The sequence below is a fragment of the Cyclopterus lumpus genome, chromosome 6 (genome assembly GCF_009769545.1).
Source record: "Cyclopterus lumpus isolate fCycLum1 chromosome 6, fCycLum1.pri, whole genome shotgun sequence".
Taxonomy (NCBI): domain Eukaryota; kingdom Metazoa; phylum Chordata; class Actinopteri; order Perciformes; family Cyclopteridae; genus Cyclopterus; species Cyclopterus lumpus.
In genome coordinates this window covers 4030367-4050204 of record NC_046971.1, presented here as the reverse complement: position 1 = coordinate 4050204, position 19838 = coordinate 4030367, and the positions used below count along the sequence as shown (strand labels likewise).

Genomic DNA, 19838 nt, shown 5'->3' with positions numbered 1-19838 from the left:
TTTTTTTTCAAACATGGCATAAAGACACAAACACACAAAAATAATGAATTAATGAAAAATAAAATAAAAAATCAGATCTACTAGCATTGAGTAGCTAAACTAAGAAAACACATTCTCAAAAAGTATATATAATATATATTACCATGAAAAGCAGTTTATTTTATTTTATAAATTCCTCCCAGTGTTTATGCTTCTACTGTAGTTCAAGGTAATTTTCATTATATTATAGTATGAAAATAGTAATAAATTAAACTTTAATGAATGAATGAAACATCTATGAATTGTATGAATGGTGAATCCAATATTGGGACATTCTGATGTTGAATTTCAAAATAAAAGCATTTCAAGACACCGTTCGGCCTGTTTGGCGCCCTGGTGATGGAGAGGTTGAGTTGCATTTGCCACAACGTCTCTGTCTCTTTTTCTCTCTCCTGTAATTTCCTGCTATGTGACTCCTCTGGTTGTATAGAAGTATATGCTTCATGTGTTAAAGCTACATTCTCTCTCCTGACCACCAGGGGGCGACTCCTCTGGTTGTATAGAAGTCTATGCTTTGTGTTAAAGCTGCATTCTCTCTCCTGACCACCAGGGGGCGACTCCTCTGGTTGTATAGAAGTCTATGCTTCATGTGTTAAAATTGCATTATCTCTACTGACCACCAGGGGGCGACTCCTCTGGTTGTATAGAAGTCTATGCCAGTGAGCTAATAACATCCAATATTCAATTAGATATTGCACATGCATCAGTCATCTTTTGGAATTATTGAGAATATAGCACCTCGAATATGCCGAAATAAGTTTTTTTAACATACAAAAGTAGGAGCTTTATTTTGAAAGATATCAGAAACATCCTTTTAGAGCAAATATTTTTGATTTGCAGCCAAAAATTATAGTTTCATAAGCAAAACTAACACAATGTATTCTCAGTTTAGGTATTTTTACTTACATGTTGTTCCTTTGCATAATAAAGACACAAATCTACCTTCACAGCTGCCTTCCTCCCAGCAGTCAAACAGTGACACCATGTGGTGAAGAAAGGTACTGCTTTACAAAAGAACTGAAGTCTTTTTTTTTTTCAAATTAAATACTCCTTTTTCATGTTTGTTTTTTTAATTTGAGGGGGCAGTGACTATTAAAACACAGCCAACACAGGAGCCATTTTATTATTTTAATTATTAGAGTACTCTACACACACACACACACACTTATATACAGCACATCTACTGACTCCATAAATGTTAACGATACATCAAACAGTGACCTTTTGCACTGTGTGTGCATTTACCAAAGATCATATTGATGTACAGAACATAAATCACAGAGACGTGGAATGTAACTCTATATGAAACATGAGCATTTCACACCAAATCAAACTTATTTGTCATTAAATTAAATGGATTTATTGTTGTTTTTTTCCTCCTTCACGACAAACATCACATCCACCCGTTGTACAAAATAGTTTCCGATACAAACGGCATTCATTTTTTAATTTCTCCCACAACGTCGGTAATTAATACGATTCACATGAATAGCAGTCAGGTGATCTCACTGCTGTCGTAACAAACACGGCATCAGAAGTCAGGATTATGGATCGGTAACCACAAAATGCACTTTGGAAATATTGGAAATGTTTTTTCTGCTCCCAGAATTATGACGGCCTTTGTACCATTTTCCACACGTTTCACTCAGAAAAAAAACATAAATAAAAAAACAGGTAAATAGCAAATTTCCCCTCTTCAAATTTTTTGTGGTAATCTTGATTTTGTTAGTCTTTAAGATTGCAAACTGGCAAATGTCAGAGCGTCTCTGTGCAAACGGGACGCTCAGAACCTCGCTAGAAAAAGTCAGAACCTCGCCAGAAAAAGGTTTAATTAAATATTCGAGCAACGCATTTTAGCAAACCAACATAAAAGAAAAAAAGAAAACAACAAAAGGACACTTTTTTTTTTTTTTAAAGTGCAATCCATCCCACTGTGCAAACAATAGCATTGACCCACGAGCAGCAGCACACGTGAAAAGTTTAAAAACATTTAAAACAGGAATGTGTTCATGGAGGATCGTCACCTTGTGGACGTGATGCCGTCACAGACCGCCGAGCCTACGATCAGACACATTCTCACCGGTTAAGTCCACCCCCCCCCCCCCCCCCACGGAGAAGACGTCTACTCTGCGTCCGAGGCGTCGCTGTCAGAGGGGTGGCTGCCTCTGCCGTTCACCCGGACGTAATGCACGTCGCGAGTGGCCGAGGAGGACCCGCAGGAGCAGAGCCGACCGGCGAACAGGTTCTCCACGTCCTCCAGCGGCAGGCCCTTCGTCTCCGGGAGGCAGCCCTGGACGAAGAGCAGCCCCACCGCCACCAGGCCCGTGTACATGAAGAACGCCCCTGGGGAGGAGAGATTAAAAAGGCGTTTAGCTCACGTCTGCAACGAGAGAGGCAAGACCGGCTAAAACGCCGTAAACGAAGGAATCGTACTTCAGACTCATATTCATGGACTACTTTATTGCTTTTATACAAAAGCAATAAAGAAAGTATAATGCATTATAAAAAAAGGGAACAAAAGGTAGCAGATGAGGTAGCTTCCAATTCTATTCAGTAAACTTATGGTCAACATCATTATTATGATGATACGTCGGCGTATTTAACGGCCTCTCACCGTAATAAGTCAGGTACCGGGCGACGTGGAGGAAGGTCAGGGACACCAGGACGTTGAAGATCCAGTTGACCCCGGCCGACCAGGCGTTGCCGGTGCTGCGGGCCCACAGCGGGTAGATCTCGGAGTTCACCGTCCAAGGCATGGTGCCCATACCTAAAAACACACAGAGACCGTCTCCTTCACCACGGCGATTTGATACCGCAGGCATCAAACAAAAAAAAAAAATAGATGTGTCCTCTTAATAATGAAAACGCTTCCCAAGACTTTATACATTTTGTATGTTTCGCCGTCCCTACTTTTTATATGTTAAAAGAGGGTTTGAACCTTCCCGTCAAGCCCTACACATTATTATTTTTTAAATATTATTCGTGCGCATACACAGAATATTTAAGAAGCGGCGAGACGGTTTTCGTCACGTTTGGGGTGAAGAACATTTAAGTATTAGTATTTTCAGACCCGGAGCGAAGAAGGCGAGGTAGAGGATGAGGCCCATGATGACGACCCAGGAGTAGGACGTTGGACAGTAGTTGTAGGCCCACATCGGGCTCGCAGTCGCCTCCGTCTGGTTGGAACACCTGGATGATAGAAACATTACAAGGAGTTGAAACCGGCATCTATCTACAGTTGATATATTCAAAAATCCAGCAAAAGAAATCAATAATGTGTGCTGCTGTATTTTATTTTGAAAAGTACGTGAGCACAGAGAGGACGTTACTCCTTTTTGCTTCGACGTTCAGTCCAGTGAAGGAAATCATTAGATCACTTTTAATGATTAAAGATCACGGTCTACTATTGTAATGGTCGGTTTATTTTAACAATAAAAAACAGCAGAAGTTAACAGAATAATAATAATAATAATAATAATAATAATAATAATAATAATAAAACGGGGTCCGACCTTCCCCAGGCGGCGTTATCTGTGGACGCTTGATTGACGGGAACGCAGGAGGAGTTGTACACTCTGCTGTCGTCTTCACGATAGCAGAACCCACAATCTGGATCCAACATGCAGAACTCACAGGACCTGGAGGACAGAGCAACACGGTGAGCAACACAGAGCAACACGGTGAGCAACACGGTGAGCAACACGGTGAGCAACACAGAGCAACACGGTGAGCAACACGGTGAGCAACACAGAGCAACACAGAGCAACACGGTGAGCAACACGGTGAGCAACACAGAGCAACACGGTGAGCAACGGTGAGCAACACGGTGAGCAACACAGAGCAACACGGTGAGCAACGGTGAGCAACACGGTGAGCAACACAGAGCAACACGGTGAGCAACACAGAACAACACAGAGCAACACGGTGAGCAACACGGTGAGCAACGTATTAATCATATGGTTGCTCCAGACGCCCTCGTTTAAACCCAAATTTCTTCAAGACCAATAATGACTTTTGCATTTTTCTTTGAGCGATTTCCTACATCCAATCAAAAGGATATTAAACTGGAAAAATATCTGCATTAACATATCAGTTATTCATGAGAAAAACTACAGACTAAAAGGCCTCAAACATGGTCGCAGTGAAGCTCTCACCTGTAGAGTCGGCAGGTGGAGTTTTGGGCGTCGACCGGGTGGAGGGTGGTGGGCGGAGAATGCTGTGCCGCCAGCAAGAACCCGACCGCCAACAGAGTCAGACTCAGACCGGTGCCTGCAGTAGAGAAAAGACAAAGAAATAGATCCGTTAAATAAAAAAAGTTTGGAGAAATATGTTTTTTTTTTAAATCAGGAATAAATGAATAAAATCCTACGACGTAAACGCATGGTAACGTGACACAATAATAGAAACATTACTGCGTGAATGAAATAAAAAAAATTATTTTAAAATGTAAATAAAAAAAAAAACTCATCACCGCGGAAGGATAAAAATTAAAGACGCGAACCCATCAGACTGCCCAGGGTGAGCTTCCTGCGGCCCACGCGCTCCACCAGCCACACGCCGACCAAGGTGAACACGAAGTTGGTGGCGGAAGTTGCAGCGGTCAACCAGATCGCCTGTTTGACATCACGCACCCCGGCCATCTGCAGAATGGTGGCGCTGTAGTACCTGGATATTAATTATGAAAAAAAACACACACAATTTTTTACACTCGGATCGTTACGTGGGAGCCGCCACAAGGGGAGGAGAACCACCTACATGACGGTGTTTATCCCGGCCAGCTGCTGAAACATCTGGAGGCTGCAGCCAACGATGAGAGCCCTTCGAGTCGGACCGTGGCTCAAGATCCGCGAAATAACGAGGCCTCCTAAAACAAACAAACACATTTAAGGAATATTAAACCCACAACAAACCCTTTTTTTCACTCCTCCATTTAAAAAAAAATAAAAATAAATAAAAATCGTTCACCTCCACCCGCCCCTTTCTTCTCTTTCTCGACGCTGGTTCGGATGGCGGCGTACTCCTCGTCGACGCCCCGGTCTCCTCTGATCCGGCTCAGAGCTCGGCGGGCCTCTTGGCTCCGGCCCTTCGCGAGGAGCCAACGAGGGCTCTCCGGCAGGAAGAGGAAGCCCACGAACTGCAGCACCGCCGGGAGAACGGACAACCCCAGCATGTACCTGCAAGTACAGGGGGGGGGGGGGGGAGCCTGGATGGTAGCGGTGCAGCTAAACAGGGACTCTCGGGGGTCTTAGAGGGCATGATGGAGAGTCAAGGTCAAGCTGCTTCATCGTTGCATGAACCTCAAACATGAATTGAGGCAGCAAAGACACACACTTTTTTTTTTTTTTAAGTTCAGCCAAATCCATGGATGATCCTCTGTTTGCTCTGCCTGTAACAATATTTGAGAGTTTTACCAGCTTGATAACTATATACAGTTCATCAGCCAAAAGATGTTTCACGGTTAAAAGAAATAAACTCGTCACTGCCCTCTGGTGGACAAACAAAGCAGCTGACATCTTGACACCCAGACCTGAAACCTGTTCAGCCAGACTGTAAGAGTGGTTTATAGACATTTACTTTATCCACTTGTTTTGTCGCCTACGTTTCATTGTTGTTGTTTTTAAATCACTTATTTTATTGTATTTAGGTTGAATATTATAGGTTGAATATATTATATTTTATTAATCACTTATTTTATTGTATTGAATAATAATTTGATCATTTCTTCTTCAATAATCTAATGCTCATTTCACACTGTTTTACCACCATTACAATAGCTCTTAAATTCTATTTTATTAGATTTAATTCTCTTTTCTGTGGTTTTTCACTGGCCCACAACTTGTTCCGTCTTATTTTCACTGGCTTTTAATTTAAAAAAAAGCTGCAATGCAAATAAAGTTTGACTGCTTCGATACTAGATTACCTCAAAACACAGTTTCTTGTCACCGTTTGCCCCGCAGCAACATGCGTCACATGTCAGCCACGCCCTTCACAAACACACAGGTAAATAAAAACTAAAAAAGCAGAGGCCCGTCATGGAGAAGAACCCGATTGCACACCTCCAGCCGCCGCGGCCCATGTAGCTGAACACGCCGTCGATCACGCTCGCGATGAACTGGCCGCCGGTGATGAAGAGGGAGTTGATGGTGACCAGCTGACCTCTCCTGTTGGGGGGGGAAACTTCGGCGATGTAGACGGGAACCGTCATCGAGGCAATGCCTGATAAACGTCAAAAAGTTTCCTTTTAAATGCAAATACAAGCCAATACTAGAGAAGCAGGGCAGGTGGGGTGAGGGGAGAAGTTGCTTGGGTACTTTATAGGACCTGCTTTGTTTACATTTGCCTTTATCTGGTTAGTGTGAAGGACGCAAAACTCACCGATGCCCAAACCCACTGTGACTCTGCCCACGAGAAGCACCGCTTTGTCCGGGGCCGCGCTCAGGATGACGCCGCCGACGGCGAAGATGAAGCTGGCCAACAGGATGCAGACCCTGCGGCCCAGCCACCCGTTCAGGAAGCCTCCGCTCAGGGCCGAGAGCGCCGCCGCCCCGACGGTGCTGGAGACCAGCAGCTCCTGCCACAGGGTGCTCAGGTTCATCTCCTCCTTCAGGAGCAGCATGGCCCCGGACACCACCCCGGTGTCGTACCCGAAGAGGAACCCCCCCAGGGCGGAGAAGAACGCCAACACGTAGATGAACCCCGTCGCGGAGGCATCTTGGTCCGGGAGATCCCCGCCAGAGGAAGACGGAGGCACGATGAGAGTGCGCTCTTCGTCGTCCACTGCTTTCTGCCTCCGGCCGCCCATCGAGATCATGTGCTTCAGACTGTCTTCATCGTGGCTGCTGGACAAGATAATAATGCACAAATATTTTTTTTTTTAAACATCCTCAAAACATAGCAGAGTGGAGGAAAAAAGTGAGCACAAAACAAGAAGAATTAAAAAAAAATTTTTTTTTTTTCAGCACCAGACGGTCTCAATAAATATTTACTTCCGGTCCAGCTCGCGAGGAGAGACCCCTCGGGAAGAAGCGGAGATTTTAACGGCCGGCCGTGAGGTGACTTAACGGTAACATTTCTCCGTGAGCTCCCGTGAGCTTCTGTCCCGGTAGCACGGAAGATGTTTAGTGTCGCGTCGGGTCAGCGGTTTGGCTTAAATTCAACTTTAATGGCTTCGGAAACGAAGACCTTCACCACCGACGGCGCTACCGCTACCTTTCGTCGGCGGCCATGTTTAATGTTTACGTGTGACGTCACGTGACTAACGGCTGACTGCACACGTTTTAAACCCCCCCCCCCCCCCCCCCTCCGAAAACAGTTGTCTTGTGACTTAAAATGTAAAAGAAATAATCGATTATTCATAAATAAGATGAGTCATCCGTATTCCGAATCATTAGCAGGTATTTAGGAAATGTGTTTTTTGAGAATTATTATTATTATTATTAATAAATGTAGGAAGAGACTGACAGCTGTCTTAAGAATCTATCATTTAGTATCTTAAAAACAGATGTTGAGACCATTTATAGTTTGTTTTTTTTAAGTCATTCGGCATGCAATTCCTTTTAATTGTTTTATTGAAGAAATTAAAAAAAGTAGCCCTGCTCATTTAAGTTAAGTATTTAATTTACACCGGGTTGCCAGTTTGGGCGACTGGTGGTACAACTCGTAACATCTAACCCTAAGTATCTTTATGTATTGATATAGACTCACAGTGCAGCTTTAAACTGCATGCTGCATTAAAGACAAACTCAAAAAAAGCCCATAAGCAATGTACAAGAGCTACATTTGCAATCAAAATAGTCGACAGATTCAATATAAAACGACATCACACACACACACACAAAGTTAACGAAACAGATGTTACACGTGCACAATAAACTCAACAATACGTCTGTAGTTTATACCTGTTCAAAGTTTATTCCGGACCACTGCAGCAGGAGTTCTTGTCGTCAACAAACCAGGAAGTCGAAATCACATGACTGCGCTGCAGGAAAAGGAGGATCACGCCCACCAAACAGGTGACACCGAAGAGAGAGCTCACCTGTGCCTCAAAGGGGATTGGGTTATTTTATCATAGGGGCGTTATTTTTTTGATTTTTTTAAACCTCAAATAGAAGTTTAAACAGAAGCATTATTTTTGACAAATGCAACAGGCCCTCATTACAAAAACGATGTGAAGCAACAGCAAATACATGTAAACAATAATGACAATAATATACACGCAATTTAAAATACATTACAATTTTAAATGTAAAAAAAAAAAATTGAAATATAATCTATAAAAAGATAAACGTTTTTATTATCGTTCACTCACTTTTTTTTCACTTTTTTTTTGTATAGACAAAAATAAATCTGATTTTACTAAATTGGGCACGTGCTAATATCACTATTAAAAACTATTAATACCGTAAACACGCTGCTAGATGCGCAGTGCAAAACAAAAGACGATGGTATTTTGTTGAATTAATCGCTTTTTTATTTTAAGATATTTATTCAGAATTTAGATACATATTCCAATAAGCTGTAGTTTTGATATTCATACGGCCAAAGTTATAATTTCCCCTATTTTGCAAAGAAACAATGTGGGATTTTATTTCACTGCTCGGTGAACACCGGCACATGTGACACCAGACACCGGAAAAGTATGCCCGTCAATCACAGCAGATGTAATTCGAGTTAAACAAAAACAACAACAACAACAACAACGGGGAGGCAGTGATTTTACTCGACGTGAAACGTGTCGACTCTCCGCCCCCTCCACCACCATCACCCTCCGTGTTTACTTCCAGTTTCCTCTTCAACAAACGGGAAGTCCTCTCTCCACCGTGAGTCATATGATGCGACTGTAAGGAAGGAGGAACACACTTTTACTACCGCAGAAACAACCCCCGAAAGCCCGCAAGAGAGGAACCGGGTCGGGGGTTGGGAGTGGGGAGAACCCAGCCGAGGCCTCGCGGTGACACGTCCACGTTCCCCGGGACACACCGACAGCTTCTCCGGTGCGTGAAGAGCAAACCAAAAAAATATATATATATATATATATATATATATACACACTTGCAGCCGAAACGTCATACGACGTGACGCAGTGTACTATTTAGACACGTGACGTAATGACACGAGGGGCACTTTACCGGTTTCGTGACGCTCCGGTGGACCCGCCGAGGCTCCCCGGTTCCGACGCGGCGCGTCGCTCCACGTGAATTGCTGCTGTCTCCCCCCCCCCGAAAGGACGCAGAGGAAGCGGCGGCGTGAGCATGGTGAACCAAGAGGAGCTGGAGGAGAGGCTGAAGAAGCTCCTGGTGAGGCTGAAAATCCCGCAGGAGGACCGCCAGCTGTGCACGCTGATCCAGATCGTCCAGGATCTGCTTTTCCTCGCGCACTCGGACAACGGTAGGAGAGCGCGTGACGCGTGCGGCACGATGTCCTCTGGCCACATTGTTCCAATTGTACAAGTATCCGGATCCTTTTTACTTTTAATGGAAAAACTCATTTTAGAGGAGCATGGCGTTCAAAAGAAATGCATAATTATTATTATTTTATTAACTTGAAAGTATTACATTAAAAGTACTTCAGAGAGTTGTATTGTTATTAATTGATCATGTGCTTTTGTAGGTAAAATCTTAATCTGTAAAGTAAACGTGAAGGAGAGGAAAAGTACAATAGTTTATCCCTTTAAAAAAAAAAAGTGGTGTAGTTGGATCAAGAAGGTGCAGGAAATGGAAATACTCCAAGTACCTCAACAATGTACCTCCACTACTGCTTCAGAGTGACTCTGTTGGGTCCTAAGACAGTTTTACTTTTGATTTACAGAGTATGAGTTAAAGTATAGTGATGAGACGTGTTCTGCAATACAGTGAATAGCTTACAGATAAAATATGTGACACATACTGGAGGCGGATGCATTGCTGTAGTCGAGTCATTTTAATCCAACAGGGCCTGGTTCTTAATATTAAGATGGTACAACTTCATTAATCATAATGCATACGCACCATGTTTAATAATATTGATGTACGTTCACTTTTTTATATATATTTATTATTATTTTTTACATTTTTCTATGTATTTTATTAATTAATTTATATATATATATATATATATATATATATGTGTATTATTTATTTTATATATATATATATATAAATAAAATAAATAATACATATATATATATATATATATATTTATTTATATATCTTTGTTTTTTATATTTTTATTCTTATCAGTATGTTTTAATCACAGTAGAAGAAACGAGTGCATTCAAAGCTAACGTGTCACCTTTTTATTTATTTATTTTTACGTGTCGCAGCAGCCGAACTGTTTGAGGACAAAGATGTCCATGCCCCCCTCGTGTTGGTGCTGTCATCCTACATCGGCAGTAGAGAAGTCCAGCAGGTACCGCAGGACTCCAGAAACGTCTTTATTTTATTTGTGTGTGTTTATATTTCTCCTTTCGGCCATCTCGACGTCCAGCGGTGGCTTCAAACACGGTTTATTTTAATGACAAACGTCCAAAAGCATCAGTTTTTAAAGAAACAGAAATGTGCGCCACCTTTTTAAACCCAGACACAAGGATGTATGTATGTGTGTGTGTGTGTGTGTGTGTGTGTGTGTGTGCGCGCGCGCAACACCCTCAGCTGACATGCCCACGCCTCATCCAGCGTGTTCATGGCGTATCCGCTGACTGCAGCTTATCAGAGGTCCGATAGCAGCAGAACACAAACCGATAGTCAGACTGTGAGTCGGTCAGTCGCAACAGAATACAACAGAATCTGATTTAAAGTACTTTTGAACCTGGAAATCCCGTAATCCTTTGAAACGCATGTAAAATGAGAGGAAGAAAGTCAAACTGGAACCAGGAAAATGATTTTTCTCGTAGTTTTAACCTAGTTGAATGACTGATGGTCCTATATAATAACGCTGGTTTAGTCAGATTTCTCCAGGTCCTCATCTTGCATGTCAAATTAACACTGCAGGTCTTTTCTTTCTGCATATTTCTAATTGTTGATGGTTCCATCTGAAGCCGTGTGCGTGACGGTTGACCTTCTCCTCCGCTCTCCAGGTGGGCTGGTCGTTGCTCTGCCGGCTGATTGAAATATGCCCCCGCACGCTGGACCGGCTGACCAGACCTCTGGAGGCCGCCAAGGACTGGGAGGTACTGGGAGTGCACCAGTGAGTAAAGACTAACTAAATTTAAATTTTTTGTGGTTTGTATCCGCAGTACACATCTAAGCCAAATGCGCGATTTATAACCTTTTAATCTAATCTGAAAGGTTTTTAAGTTACATTTGTATTACTTAAATAAACCATGAATAAATCTATTGAAGCATCCTGAGCCACCTCACCTGGTCCACATCTGTTTTTCTTTTTTAAGTTAAATAGATTTTCTCACTTTCAGAAGTTCCAGGTCGAAAAGCTCCTGAAGGTCGTTCTGAGTTTTCAGTTCCTGTTCATTGTTCTCTCCGAGAGGCCTTTTTCGGTTCCTTTGCTTTGCTGTATGACGCGTGTCCTCTGTATTCCACCGAGCTGTGTGGTTTCCTTCAGCTCTTAGTCCTGAAGTTCTCACATGTGTGGTTAGATCTTTTAACTATTTCTGTATACCTACCTACTGCATGCAGACAGTAAACAGATTTCTAGGCCTCGGCCTCCGGTTCACTCGTGGCCTCGTCTCCTTGTGTCTTCCAGGCAGATCCTGAAGGTGCTCTCTCAGTACAGCACGGACGGCCGAGTCACCACGGTCGGACTCCGGGCCCTGGCCCTGCTGCTCAGATCAGGTACGCGTGAGTGACGTGAAGGCCCGGCCCGAAGCCTGTAGAGATCCTCCAGCTGGTTGAACTCTTGTGATCTGAAGACCTGAAAACTAGATGATTTACAAAGAGGATAAACTCGGACAGCATGGTCGGCAAATACTGGTCGCAAGCAAAAAGACTTCCTGCTTTGGAATCTGAGGAGCATTTTTTATATGTATATATTCACATACTCCCGAAAAGAAAGAAAAGTAGTATCTGAAACCGCTAATAGATATTCACGAGTTATCTTCAACACATAATATTTGATTCGTGGGTTCAAAAGATTCTCGGTTGCTTGAGCTTCTTTTTTTCTCCCCACAAACTCCTGTTCTCCATTAAGGCCTCACACTTATTTATTTATTTGTTATGCTTCTTTAATTCACGATAGACATGATTCCTCTGCTGGTGCTGGAGGAGGAAGAGGATGTGTTTGGCCTGGTGGTGCAGGCGATGAAGACGTTTCCTGCCAGTGAAGAGGTGCAGCTCCAAGGCTGTGGAGCCCTGCAGCTCCTGTTGGAGAGAGGTGTGTGTGTGTGTGTGTGTGTGTGTGTGTCACATTTTTTGTTATTTATGTATTTCACTGATACTTATTCTGTGGACTTGAACTTATTCTTATATTTGACGGCCTTTCCTGACAATTGTGTTCGGCCAGCAATGAGCTTAACACATTTTTAAGAACCGGCCAATCAGAGAGCAGAGTGGGGCGGGTCAATCAATTACCGTAACGCCTAACACCTGCATCCATATAAATACATTTAACATACTGTTTGTACTCTGTATGTCAAAGTTAGGATTTTTAGCTAGCGAGCTAATAAAAGCAGAGAAACATAATAGATCCTCATTTAATTAGATTTAGGCTGAGCTCATTGGCAGAAATTGAATTTCAACAGAGTTTAATGTTTCTATGGTAGCCCAGAAGGGTCAAACTATTCACTGACTCTGGAGAGAGATTGTTTTACGCGTCACCCGAAGGCCACCGTAGTTCATCGTAGTTCACCCACACTCTCGCCGAGGGAGGGATCATTAGAGGATTCAGTAGGATGCAATCTACAACCTCTCCACTAGATGGCACTAAATCCCACTCTCTCACTCCTTCAACATATTTGTACACGCTCGCCTTGTTTTTTTTAATACAGGAGCTGAATATCTTCTTTCTTTTCTTCTTCTCCCGTCTTTCCAGTGAGTGACGACCACCTGGTGGAGTTCGTGGAGAACCAGGACCACGTCGTGGTTCTGGCGGCTCTGCAGAGGTTCCCGGACAACCCGGAGCTGCTCCTGCAGGCCATGAAGGTGATGCTGCCACTGGCTCGTCCCGGTAAGACCGATAATGGTGATCATCAGGGATGAAGCACTGACCGTATTGCTTCATAAGTCAAAAAGGGCTACGTTTTGGAAAGGATAAAAACACCAGGCCACAATTATAGTTTCTATTTCAGACATTGCTGTACACGGAAATTGTAATGAGCCGGATGATTTCTGCATGAAAAGTGGAGCGTGACAAGAGTTTTAGTCACAAACCATTTTCTCCACTTGAATCCTGTGTTTATTACGGTGATGGAGGATATATATATATTTATTTATTTTCTTTATTTTTTGTCACAGCTATGTTTATTGATATTTTCAAGGCATGCAGTTCAGTTTTTAAGCTTCAAGGCTCTTGTCCGGACAGAAAAATGCACATAAATAAATAAAGTAATTGTAATACTTCAAAATAAAAATATAAATAATAAAGAGATGGACTAAACAAAATAAAACAAAAGAGATAAAACAATAGTGATATTAAGAATATAATAATAAGAACAATTTAAAATAAGGACAAATAAAATAAAGGCTGCATTAAAAAATAAATTATTATTATTATTATTATTATTATTATAAAAAGATGAAAAAATCCAAATCCAATAAAGAGGTATTGCAGCCGTTTCACCTTCTCTCTTCCAGTGAGTAACGTGGAGATGTTGATGTCGGGCGGCGCTCGGTGCTACAGCGTCGTCATCACCGCCACGGACGCCTTCCCCGAGGTGGAGGACCTGCAGGAGACGGCCTGCTGCCTGTTGAGGAGGTTTACGTCAGGTCAGAAGTTTGACCTCTCATTGCGTTTGTATATTATGGTGGACCATTATATTATATTATATGACAGCTCAGAAATCAAGTGGTACACACACAATTGGCTGAATACTAATTCTTTAGTCTCCAACGTAAAACACGGTCGATGAATAACTTTTGGAGTTTCTCCTCGCGTGTTCACAGTCCAATAACAGATAACGCTGTTTGCCAAATCAATGACTCCAACGCTCTTCAACGCGCCCGCGTTCCGATTTTAAAGTAATGTGTTTGCCAGCTGACAGATTAGGATCGACGGGGTCAACAGAGGCGTAATCACGCCGGTTCTCCGTGTGTCTTTCTCCCCCCCCCCCCCCCCCCCGCAGAGAGTTACTACAACATCCTGGTGCTGAACGGCGTCCAGAGGGTGGCTGTCCGAGCCTGCCGGACTTTCCCGGACAACGCCGCGCTGCAAGCCGCCGCTCTCTCCTGTCTGGCTGACCTCAGTGAGGACGCGCACTCGCCTCCCACATGCGTGCATTTTAAAAAATAGTTTACTCGTATCCAGGCAAGGTGGATTAGCGACGGAACAGTATGCCTTTTTGTCTTCAACGTAACTGTTGGCTGTGACTGCGCTGATTGATTTTACTCAAGCTACAAAATATGGATATTAATAGCTGACTGACTCTTTTATTCTTTTTAGTCACAGGCTTTGAAGCCAGTAAAACGTAGTGCAGTTCTGTCGTGTTGAGGCTTGTTTTTCTCTCTCTCTCTCTCTCGCCAGCCGCCACCATCGTGCACAACAAAGCGGTGGCCGAGCAGGGCCTGGAGGAGGGCGAGGAGGAGGAGAACAGGGGCCGCGAGGAGGTGGAGGACATGGGCCTGGGCTGGATGGAGGCCTGCTGCACGGCGCTGGAGCTCCACGCGGCCGAGCCCGACGTTCAGGTCGGTCTCGGAGAGAGAGTTTCTTTTGGCACCTTTTTTTTTTTTTGGAGCTTTTCAGACAATATTTCCCACGGTGGGATAATTCTGATTGTGTGTGTGTGTGTGTGTGTGTGTGTGTGTGTGTGTGTGTGTGTGTGTGTGTGTGTGTGTGTGTGTGTGTGTGTGTGTGTGTGTGTGTGTGTGTGTGTGTGTGTGTGTGTGTGTGTGTGTGTGTGTGTGTGTGTGTGTGTGTGTGTGTGTGTGTGTGTGTGTGTGTGTGTGTGTGTGTGTGTGTGTGTGTGTGTGTGTGTGTGTGTGTGTGTGTGTGTGTGTGTGTGTGTGTGTGTGTGTGAATCCCTTCAGGAAGCAGCGAGCTGGGCCATTCACAACCTGTTACTGCACGGAGCTGCAGGGAACCGCTCGGAGGAGGAGCGGGACGAGAGGTACGTGAAGTGTGGCCACCTTCGACAGGTGCGTGGTGGTAAAGATCTGGAGACTACCGGTGGCCCTGAGAGCTCAACCATCTCCATCCCATGAGAGATATTTAAGAAATACATTGTGTGACGCGATGGAGATGTTGTGTGGTGTTTTTTTTTTTTCAGGACTCCCGTTCACAGACAGTTGATGGTGGCCATGCTGCTCCACTCCTCCTCTCCCAGTGTGTTTCAAGCCGCTACCAGTGCCATCGCCACACTCCTCACGCACAACGGTGAGCCTTCAACGCCCCCCCCCCCCCCCCCCCCCCCCCCCCCCCCCCGAGTTGTCTGTGGTATTCTTGAAGGTCAAAGATCAAGGTCACTGTGACTTGGCTCCGTTTGCAGGTGAGATGCGCTCCCTGCTGCTGTCCAGCGGCCTCCACGTCAACCTGGTGGAGATGATGAAGAGACACCCGGCCTCGCCGGAGGTTTCCATCAACGCCTGCAAACTGCTCAGCCTGCTCTTTCAGGGAAGGTGGGCACAGACGCACTTGTTTTTTCCGTCACGTCGGTGCAGGAAAAAGGAAGTCGGCACGAGAAAGAAAGAAAACGGATCATCGAGCGACAACATTTTTCTTAAAAATGCATTAAAAAAAACTGATATTCACGTGTGTGTGTGTGTGTGTGTGTGTGTGTGCGTCTGCAGGACAGCCAGTCTGGATGAGTTGAACATGGCCATGAGTCAGATCCTCGGCACCATGAAGGTCCACAACTTCCAGCCAGAGGTTCAGCTGGAGGCTCTGCAAGCCAGCCTGGTCTTCCTCTGCCCAGGTAACGTAGAAGTGCTCCTTCGGTCAAAGGGCCACTGACCAATATTTTCTATGTTAACGCTTAAAGTTACTGCGAGGAACTATTAACTCTTAATACTGACGACTTGCTTCATGTTCACTTCTCCTCATGAGGTCATCGTGTCCTCGTCCTGCCCCCCTAATTAGATCACACGATAGATAACTGCATGTTCGCCTCCTCCTGTGGGTTTCACTTGCGTCCTGTTTGAATTCCCAGACCGGAGTTTGAGGGAGCACGGCGTCTCGGTGGCGGACCCCGACATGGCCGACGTGTCGCTGAAGGTCCTGAAGAACCAGTGCGTGGTGGAAGGAGCCCACACCCTCTACCTGGAGGTTCTCAACAGGGTACGAACACGCAGACCAACACCCCCCCCCCCCCCATTGAATGTCTCTCTAATACGCTTCATTTCCTTACAGACCCCAAGTGTCAATCTTTCTTTGAACAAAGTGATCTAATCTGGCCTAATTTTATTTTATAAAATTCCCCAGACAAAAAGAAAAACAACTAAACAGGGTAGAGCATAAAAAACACCCTAATGGGATTTTGTACGAATACTCCGCCAGCACGCAATGTATAGTTCTCACTCATTACGTCAACAGTCCCTCCATTCATTGTAGAGATTACACGGAAGCTTTTCTTGCAACCAGAACATCGTAACTGTGTAATTGCATTTTCCAAAAAAGGAGAATTTGCCAGTTGACCTCCTGAATGAATAGACATGAGGCTGTTTGGTTATCCGTCTGTCTTCGAGCTTAAATAAGAGAAAAGGCACAGCATGACAATAAAACACTCTACTGACTGTCCGTGTGCAGTTCATCAGCAGCTCCGTCATCCAGACGTGCGGCCTGAGGGTGCTGTCTGCTCTGGCCGACTGCACCGGTGCGGTGGACTTGCTCTGCCAGCAGGGGGCGATAGACACGGTGCTGCACACACTACAGATGTTCCCACGGGAACGAGGTACAGTAAACAACTGTCAAAATTAGATGTTTCGCCTATTTGAGAGTTGATTTTGGTGACGGGGATAAAAAAAGAATAATCGGCCAACGGGACGGCGTAGTGACGCCTCCTAAAGGGATGTTTTGGTGCTGTTCCCTATCCGCCCCGCAGAGATACACTACTGGGGCTTCACCCTGCTCACCTACCTCGTGTCCAAGAAGAAGCTGTCGCGGATGATCGTACCCGTTCTGGCCTCGGTCGTGGTCGCCTCCCTCATCCAGTACGGAGACGACTCCGAGGTGCTGCTGAAGGTGACCCTCTTCTTTTTATTTTTAAATGCAGCCTTTTAGCTGTGCTTTCTTTTTGAAGGATGGAGAGCTTTATGCTTTATGGAAGGGGTACTGTTCGATCTGACCCGACTCCCCCCCCCCCCCCCCCCGCAGTGTTTTCAGGTGGCTCTGAGGATGCTGGACGTCTGTTCAGGAGCAGCCGCTGAGCTGCAGAGGGAAGACTTTGACAGGCAGATCTTCAGACACCTCAGAGAGGAGACCCCGGACCAGAACAACTGTGCTGTGAGTTGGATCAGTAGGCAGAGATCTCTGGTGCTGGATTACGATTAGTCACTTAGAAACTAAGGATAGGGTCAAGGTAAAAATAATAGAGACGTACAGTACAGGACATAGCAGACATGCTCGAATGAGACTGGACACTTTAACCCCTAATTCAATGAACTAACCCCCCCCCCCCCCCTCCTCCCCGTCCAGCTGCGTAAGCCGGCCTGCCTGGCTCTGTCTAAGATGTGGTGCGACTCCCAGCTGCACTACGACATGCTGGAAAAGGCGTGCGAGGACGGAGACGCCGCGCTGGCCGAGTGTCTGATCGAGCTGGGCGCCGACGTCAACGGGAAGACCAAGACGGAGTCTCTCATCTACCAGGTCAGAGGTCACCAAAACAAAAAATAGATCAAAGACTTAATGCCAGCCTTCCGGGACACTTAATAGATAAATTAACAATAACCGTCAGTCCAATCTCCACCCAAAGGTGTGTGAGCGAGGCGGACCCCTCGAACTGGTGGAGCTCCTCCTCAGCCGGGGCGCCCACGAGCAGCACCTGCGCAGGGCTCTGGCCGTGAGCGTGAAGCGCGGCGAGGGGCCCACGGTCATCCAGCTGCTGGGCCGCCTGGGCCTGGACCTCAACAACAGCGCCCTCTGCCTCGGGGGCTTCAGGCTCGGCCGCCTGGACGCCGCCTGGCTCAGCCCCCTGCTGGCGGAGAGAGGCCGCGCGCTCACCCGCCGCTCCAACAGCAGTGAGGAGGAGTTCACGCTTTTCCTCTGTTTTTGTTTGTTTCACTCGTGGGCCCGTCTTCATTTCCGTGCCCTGCGCTCTGTCTTCAAGGTAAAGGTGTGAGCTTGGCGAGGTACATTCAGTCGTTCCAGAGGTCCAAGAGCGTCGGCGGTCCTCCGAGACCGCTGGGCGACCCCTGTCTGACCTCCCCCTGTCTGACCTCCGGCTACATCTCCGACGAGAGCGACGACTCCAGCTTCAGCTTCGCCTCCGTGGACGACGGCCTGTTCTTCAAAGACGACGCGGAGAGCGACGGTAACGTCGGACGACACCATTGTGCACAATCTGTAGTTCGTGTGAATTACTGCGATGGACGGAGGAGTTCCAACACGGGCAGTAAATGTCTTCTTGGAGTGGAACTGTATTAGATTTTAAACGTCTGAATCAGATAAACAAAGTAATTCTATTGAGAGTTCGTGCACAGTCCGACACATCCTGAGATTTACGATTTAAGTAGATGTTGTTGTGCATGTTTTATTAATGGTCAATAACAATAAACAATTTTTGTTGATCTTTTTAAATATACGATATAAGGGCATCTACACGTCTGGAAATAGATTCGTCCCCCATATGCATCTTTCTTTGTGTGATCGGTTTAATAAAAAATTATGTAAAAATGCGATCAACTTTATGTTGGGACAAGATGAGGAGAAAAAAAAAAAAAAAAAGAGTATAAAGAATAATAATTTTTCTTTTTAATATTACAAATGATAATCTCAACCCTTCGGTGCATCACATGATCACCTCCAAGTGAGAGAAAGAACATGACGTACTGAATTTAATGTCCGATGATGATGATGATGATGATGATGATGATGATTTCCTGCTTTTCCTCTTCGCAGGAAGTGACTCTTTGTCGGGCGTTCTGTCTCCAAAGCCGCACAATAAATCGTTGGAGGAGTTGACGGCGGGGTCCTTCAACAGGAAGCCGGGGCGCCGCAGACATGCCAGCGCAGAGGTTAGAAAAAAATCATTTTCATATTCTTTTTATTAACTTTCTCTTTTCTTTTATATATATATATATATATATATATTTTTATTTTTTTAACGTAAGATTGAGTAAACTGCTACCTTCAGGTACACTTAAGCTTTTACCATTTCACCAATAGCTCATTATAAATGAATGTGGACGTTTTAGGGCCATATGATTTAAAATTAATTAATTAATAATTCAAATTGCAGATTATTAAGCGTCATTTATATTGTTTGTTTTTTTTCAAACTCAAAGCTTCCTCAAAGTAGTTTAGTAGTAGTGTTAATTACTCTTAAGACGTCCGTCTCTTTACTAGTAGATCTGTAAATGCGACCCAGATGTACTCCTCACTGTTGTTGTTGTTGTTGTTGTTGTTTTCTCTTTTCCAGAGTGGTCACATTGACACTGAACACAGTGAGCATGTCCAGAGGAGAAGTGGACGGACCGGCTCCAGTCAAAAAGGTTTCATTTCAACTTCATTCTCATTCTGTACACATATTTGATTAATGTACATTAAACAGATATTCTACACTG

At 44.7% G+C, this 19838-nt stretch overlaps 2 protein-coding genes across 13 annotated transcripts in view; one reads left to right on the top strand and one right to left on the bottom strand.

Annotated features, from left to right (window-relative positions):
• Positions 1-1383: 1383 nt before the first annotated feature.
• Positions 1384-8049, bottom strand: LOC117731817 (proton myo-inositol cotransporter-like). Of its 4 annotated transcripts, none has more exons than XM_034534302.1 (11): positions 7938-8049; positions 6415-6875; positions 6096-6255; positions 5005-5213; positions 4795-4903; positions 4541-4704; positions 4194-4308; positions 3552-3677; positions 3110-3228; positions 2654-2806; positions 1384-2382 (listed from the first exon to the last, which is right to left on the bottom strand). In XM_034534302.1, the coding sequence occupies exons 2-11, from the start codon at positions 6848-6850 to the stop codon at positions 2162-2164; spliced, it is 1812 nt and encodes a 603-aa protein (XP_034390193.1). In that variant the 5' UTR covers positions 6851-6875; positions 7938-8049; the 3' UTR covers positions 1384-2161. The 4 variants fall into 4 exon arrangements, with proteins under 4 accessions (XP_034390193.1, XP_034390195.1, XP_034390191.1 ...); XM_034534304.1 differs by having other exon boundaries at positions 6415-6878; positions 7938-8032; XM_034534300.1 differs by lacking the exon at positions 7938-8049 and adding an exon at positions 7026-7277 and having other exon boundaries at positions 6415-6878.
• The window catches only part of lrrk2 (leucine-rich repeat kinase 2), a 26256-nt gene continuing 13454 nt past the window's right edge, over positions 7037-19838 (top strand). For 3 of the 9 annotated variants that reach the window (XM_034534227.1, XM_034534235.1, XM_034534236.1), the window contains exons 1-23: positions 7937-8051; positions 8823-9426; positions 10340-10425; positions 11093-11202; positions 11716-11804; positions 12208-12342; positions 13000-13134; positions 13761-13892; positions 14249-14368; positions 14647-14807; positions 15150-15229; positions 15389-15495; positions 15608-15737; positions 15909-16033; positions 16268-16395; positions 16864-17008; positions 17159-17298; positions 17431-17559; positions 17752-17922; positions 18029-18293; positions 18383-18586; positions 19174-19289; positions 19694-19766. In XM_034534227.1, the coding sequence (XP_034390118.1) occupies positions 9291-9426; positions 10340-10425; positions 11093-11202; positions 11716-11804; positions 12208-12342; positions 13000-13134; positions 13761-13892; positions 14249-14368; positions 14647-14807; positions 15150-15229; positions 15389-15495; positions 15608-15737; positions 15909-16033; positions 16268-16395; positions 16864-17008; positions 17159-17298; positions 17431-17559; positions 17752-17922; positions 18029-18293; positions 18383-18586; positions 19174-19289; positions 19694-19766 (2917 nt within the window). In that variant the 5' untranslated portion in view covers positions 7937-8051; positions 8823-9290. Of the gene's footprint in view, positions 7103-7936; positions 8052-8822; positions 9427-10339; positions 10426-11092; positions 11203-11715; positions 11805-12207; positions 12343-12999; positions 13135-13760; positions 13893-14248; positions 14369-14646; positions 14808-15149; positions 15230-15388; positions 15496-15607; positions 15738-15908; positions 16034-16267; positions 16396-16863; positions 17009-17158; positions 17299-17430; positions 17560-17751; positions 17923-18028; positions 18294-18382; positions 18587-19173; positions 19290-19693; positions 19767-19838 lie in introns of those variants that run through there. The other 6 variants (XM_034534232.1, XM_034534233.1, XM_034534228.1 and 3 more) reach the window with 5 other exon arrangements.

Coding starts and splice junctions, on each gene's coding strand:
- LOC117731817 (XM_034534302.1), bottom strand. CDS start 6,850: ATGATCTCGATGGGCGGCCGGAGGCAGAAAGCAGTGGACGACGAAGAG. Junction 3,678..4,193: donor TCCACCTGCCGACTCTACAG/GTGAGAGCTTCA, acceptor TCTGTCCTCCAG/GTCCTGTGAGTTCTGCATGT. Junction 2,383..2,653: donor CCGGTACCTGACTTATTACG/GTGAGAGGCCGT, acceptor TCTCCTCCCCAG/GGGCGTTCTTCATGTACACG.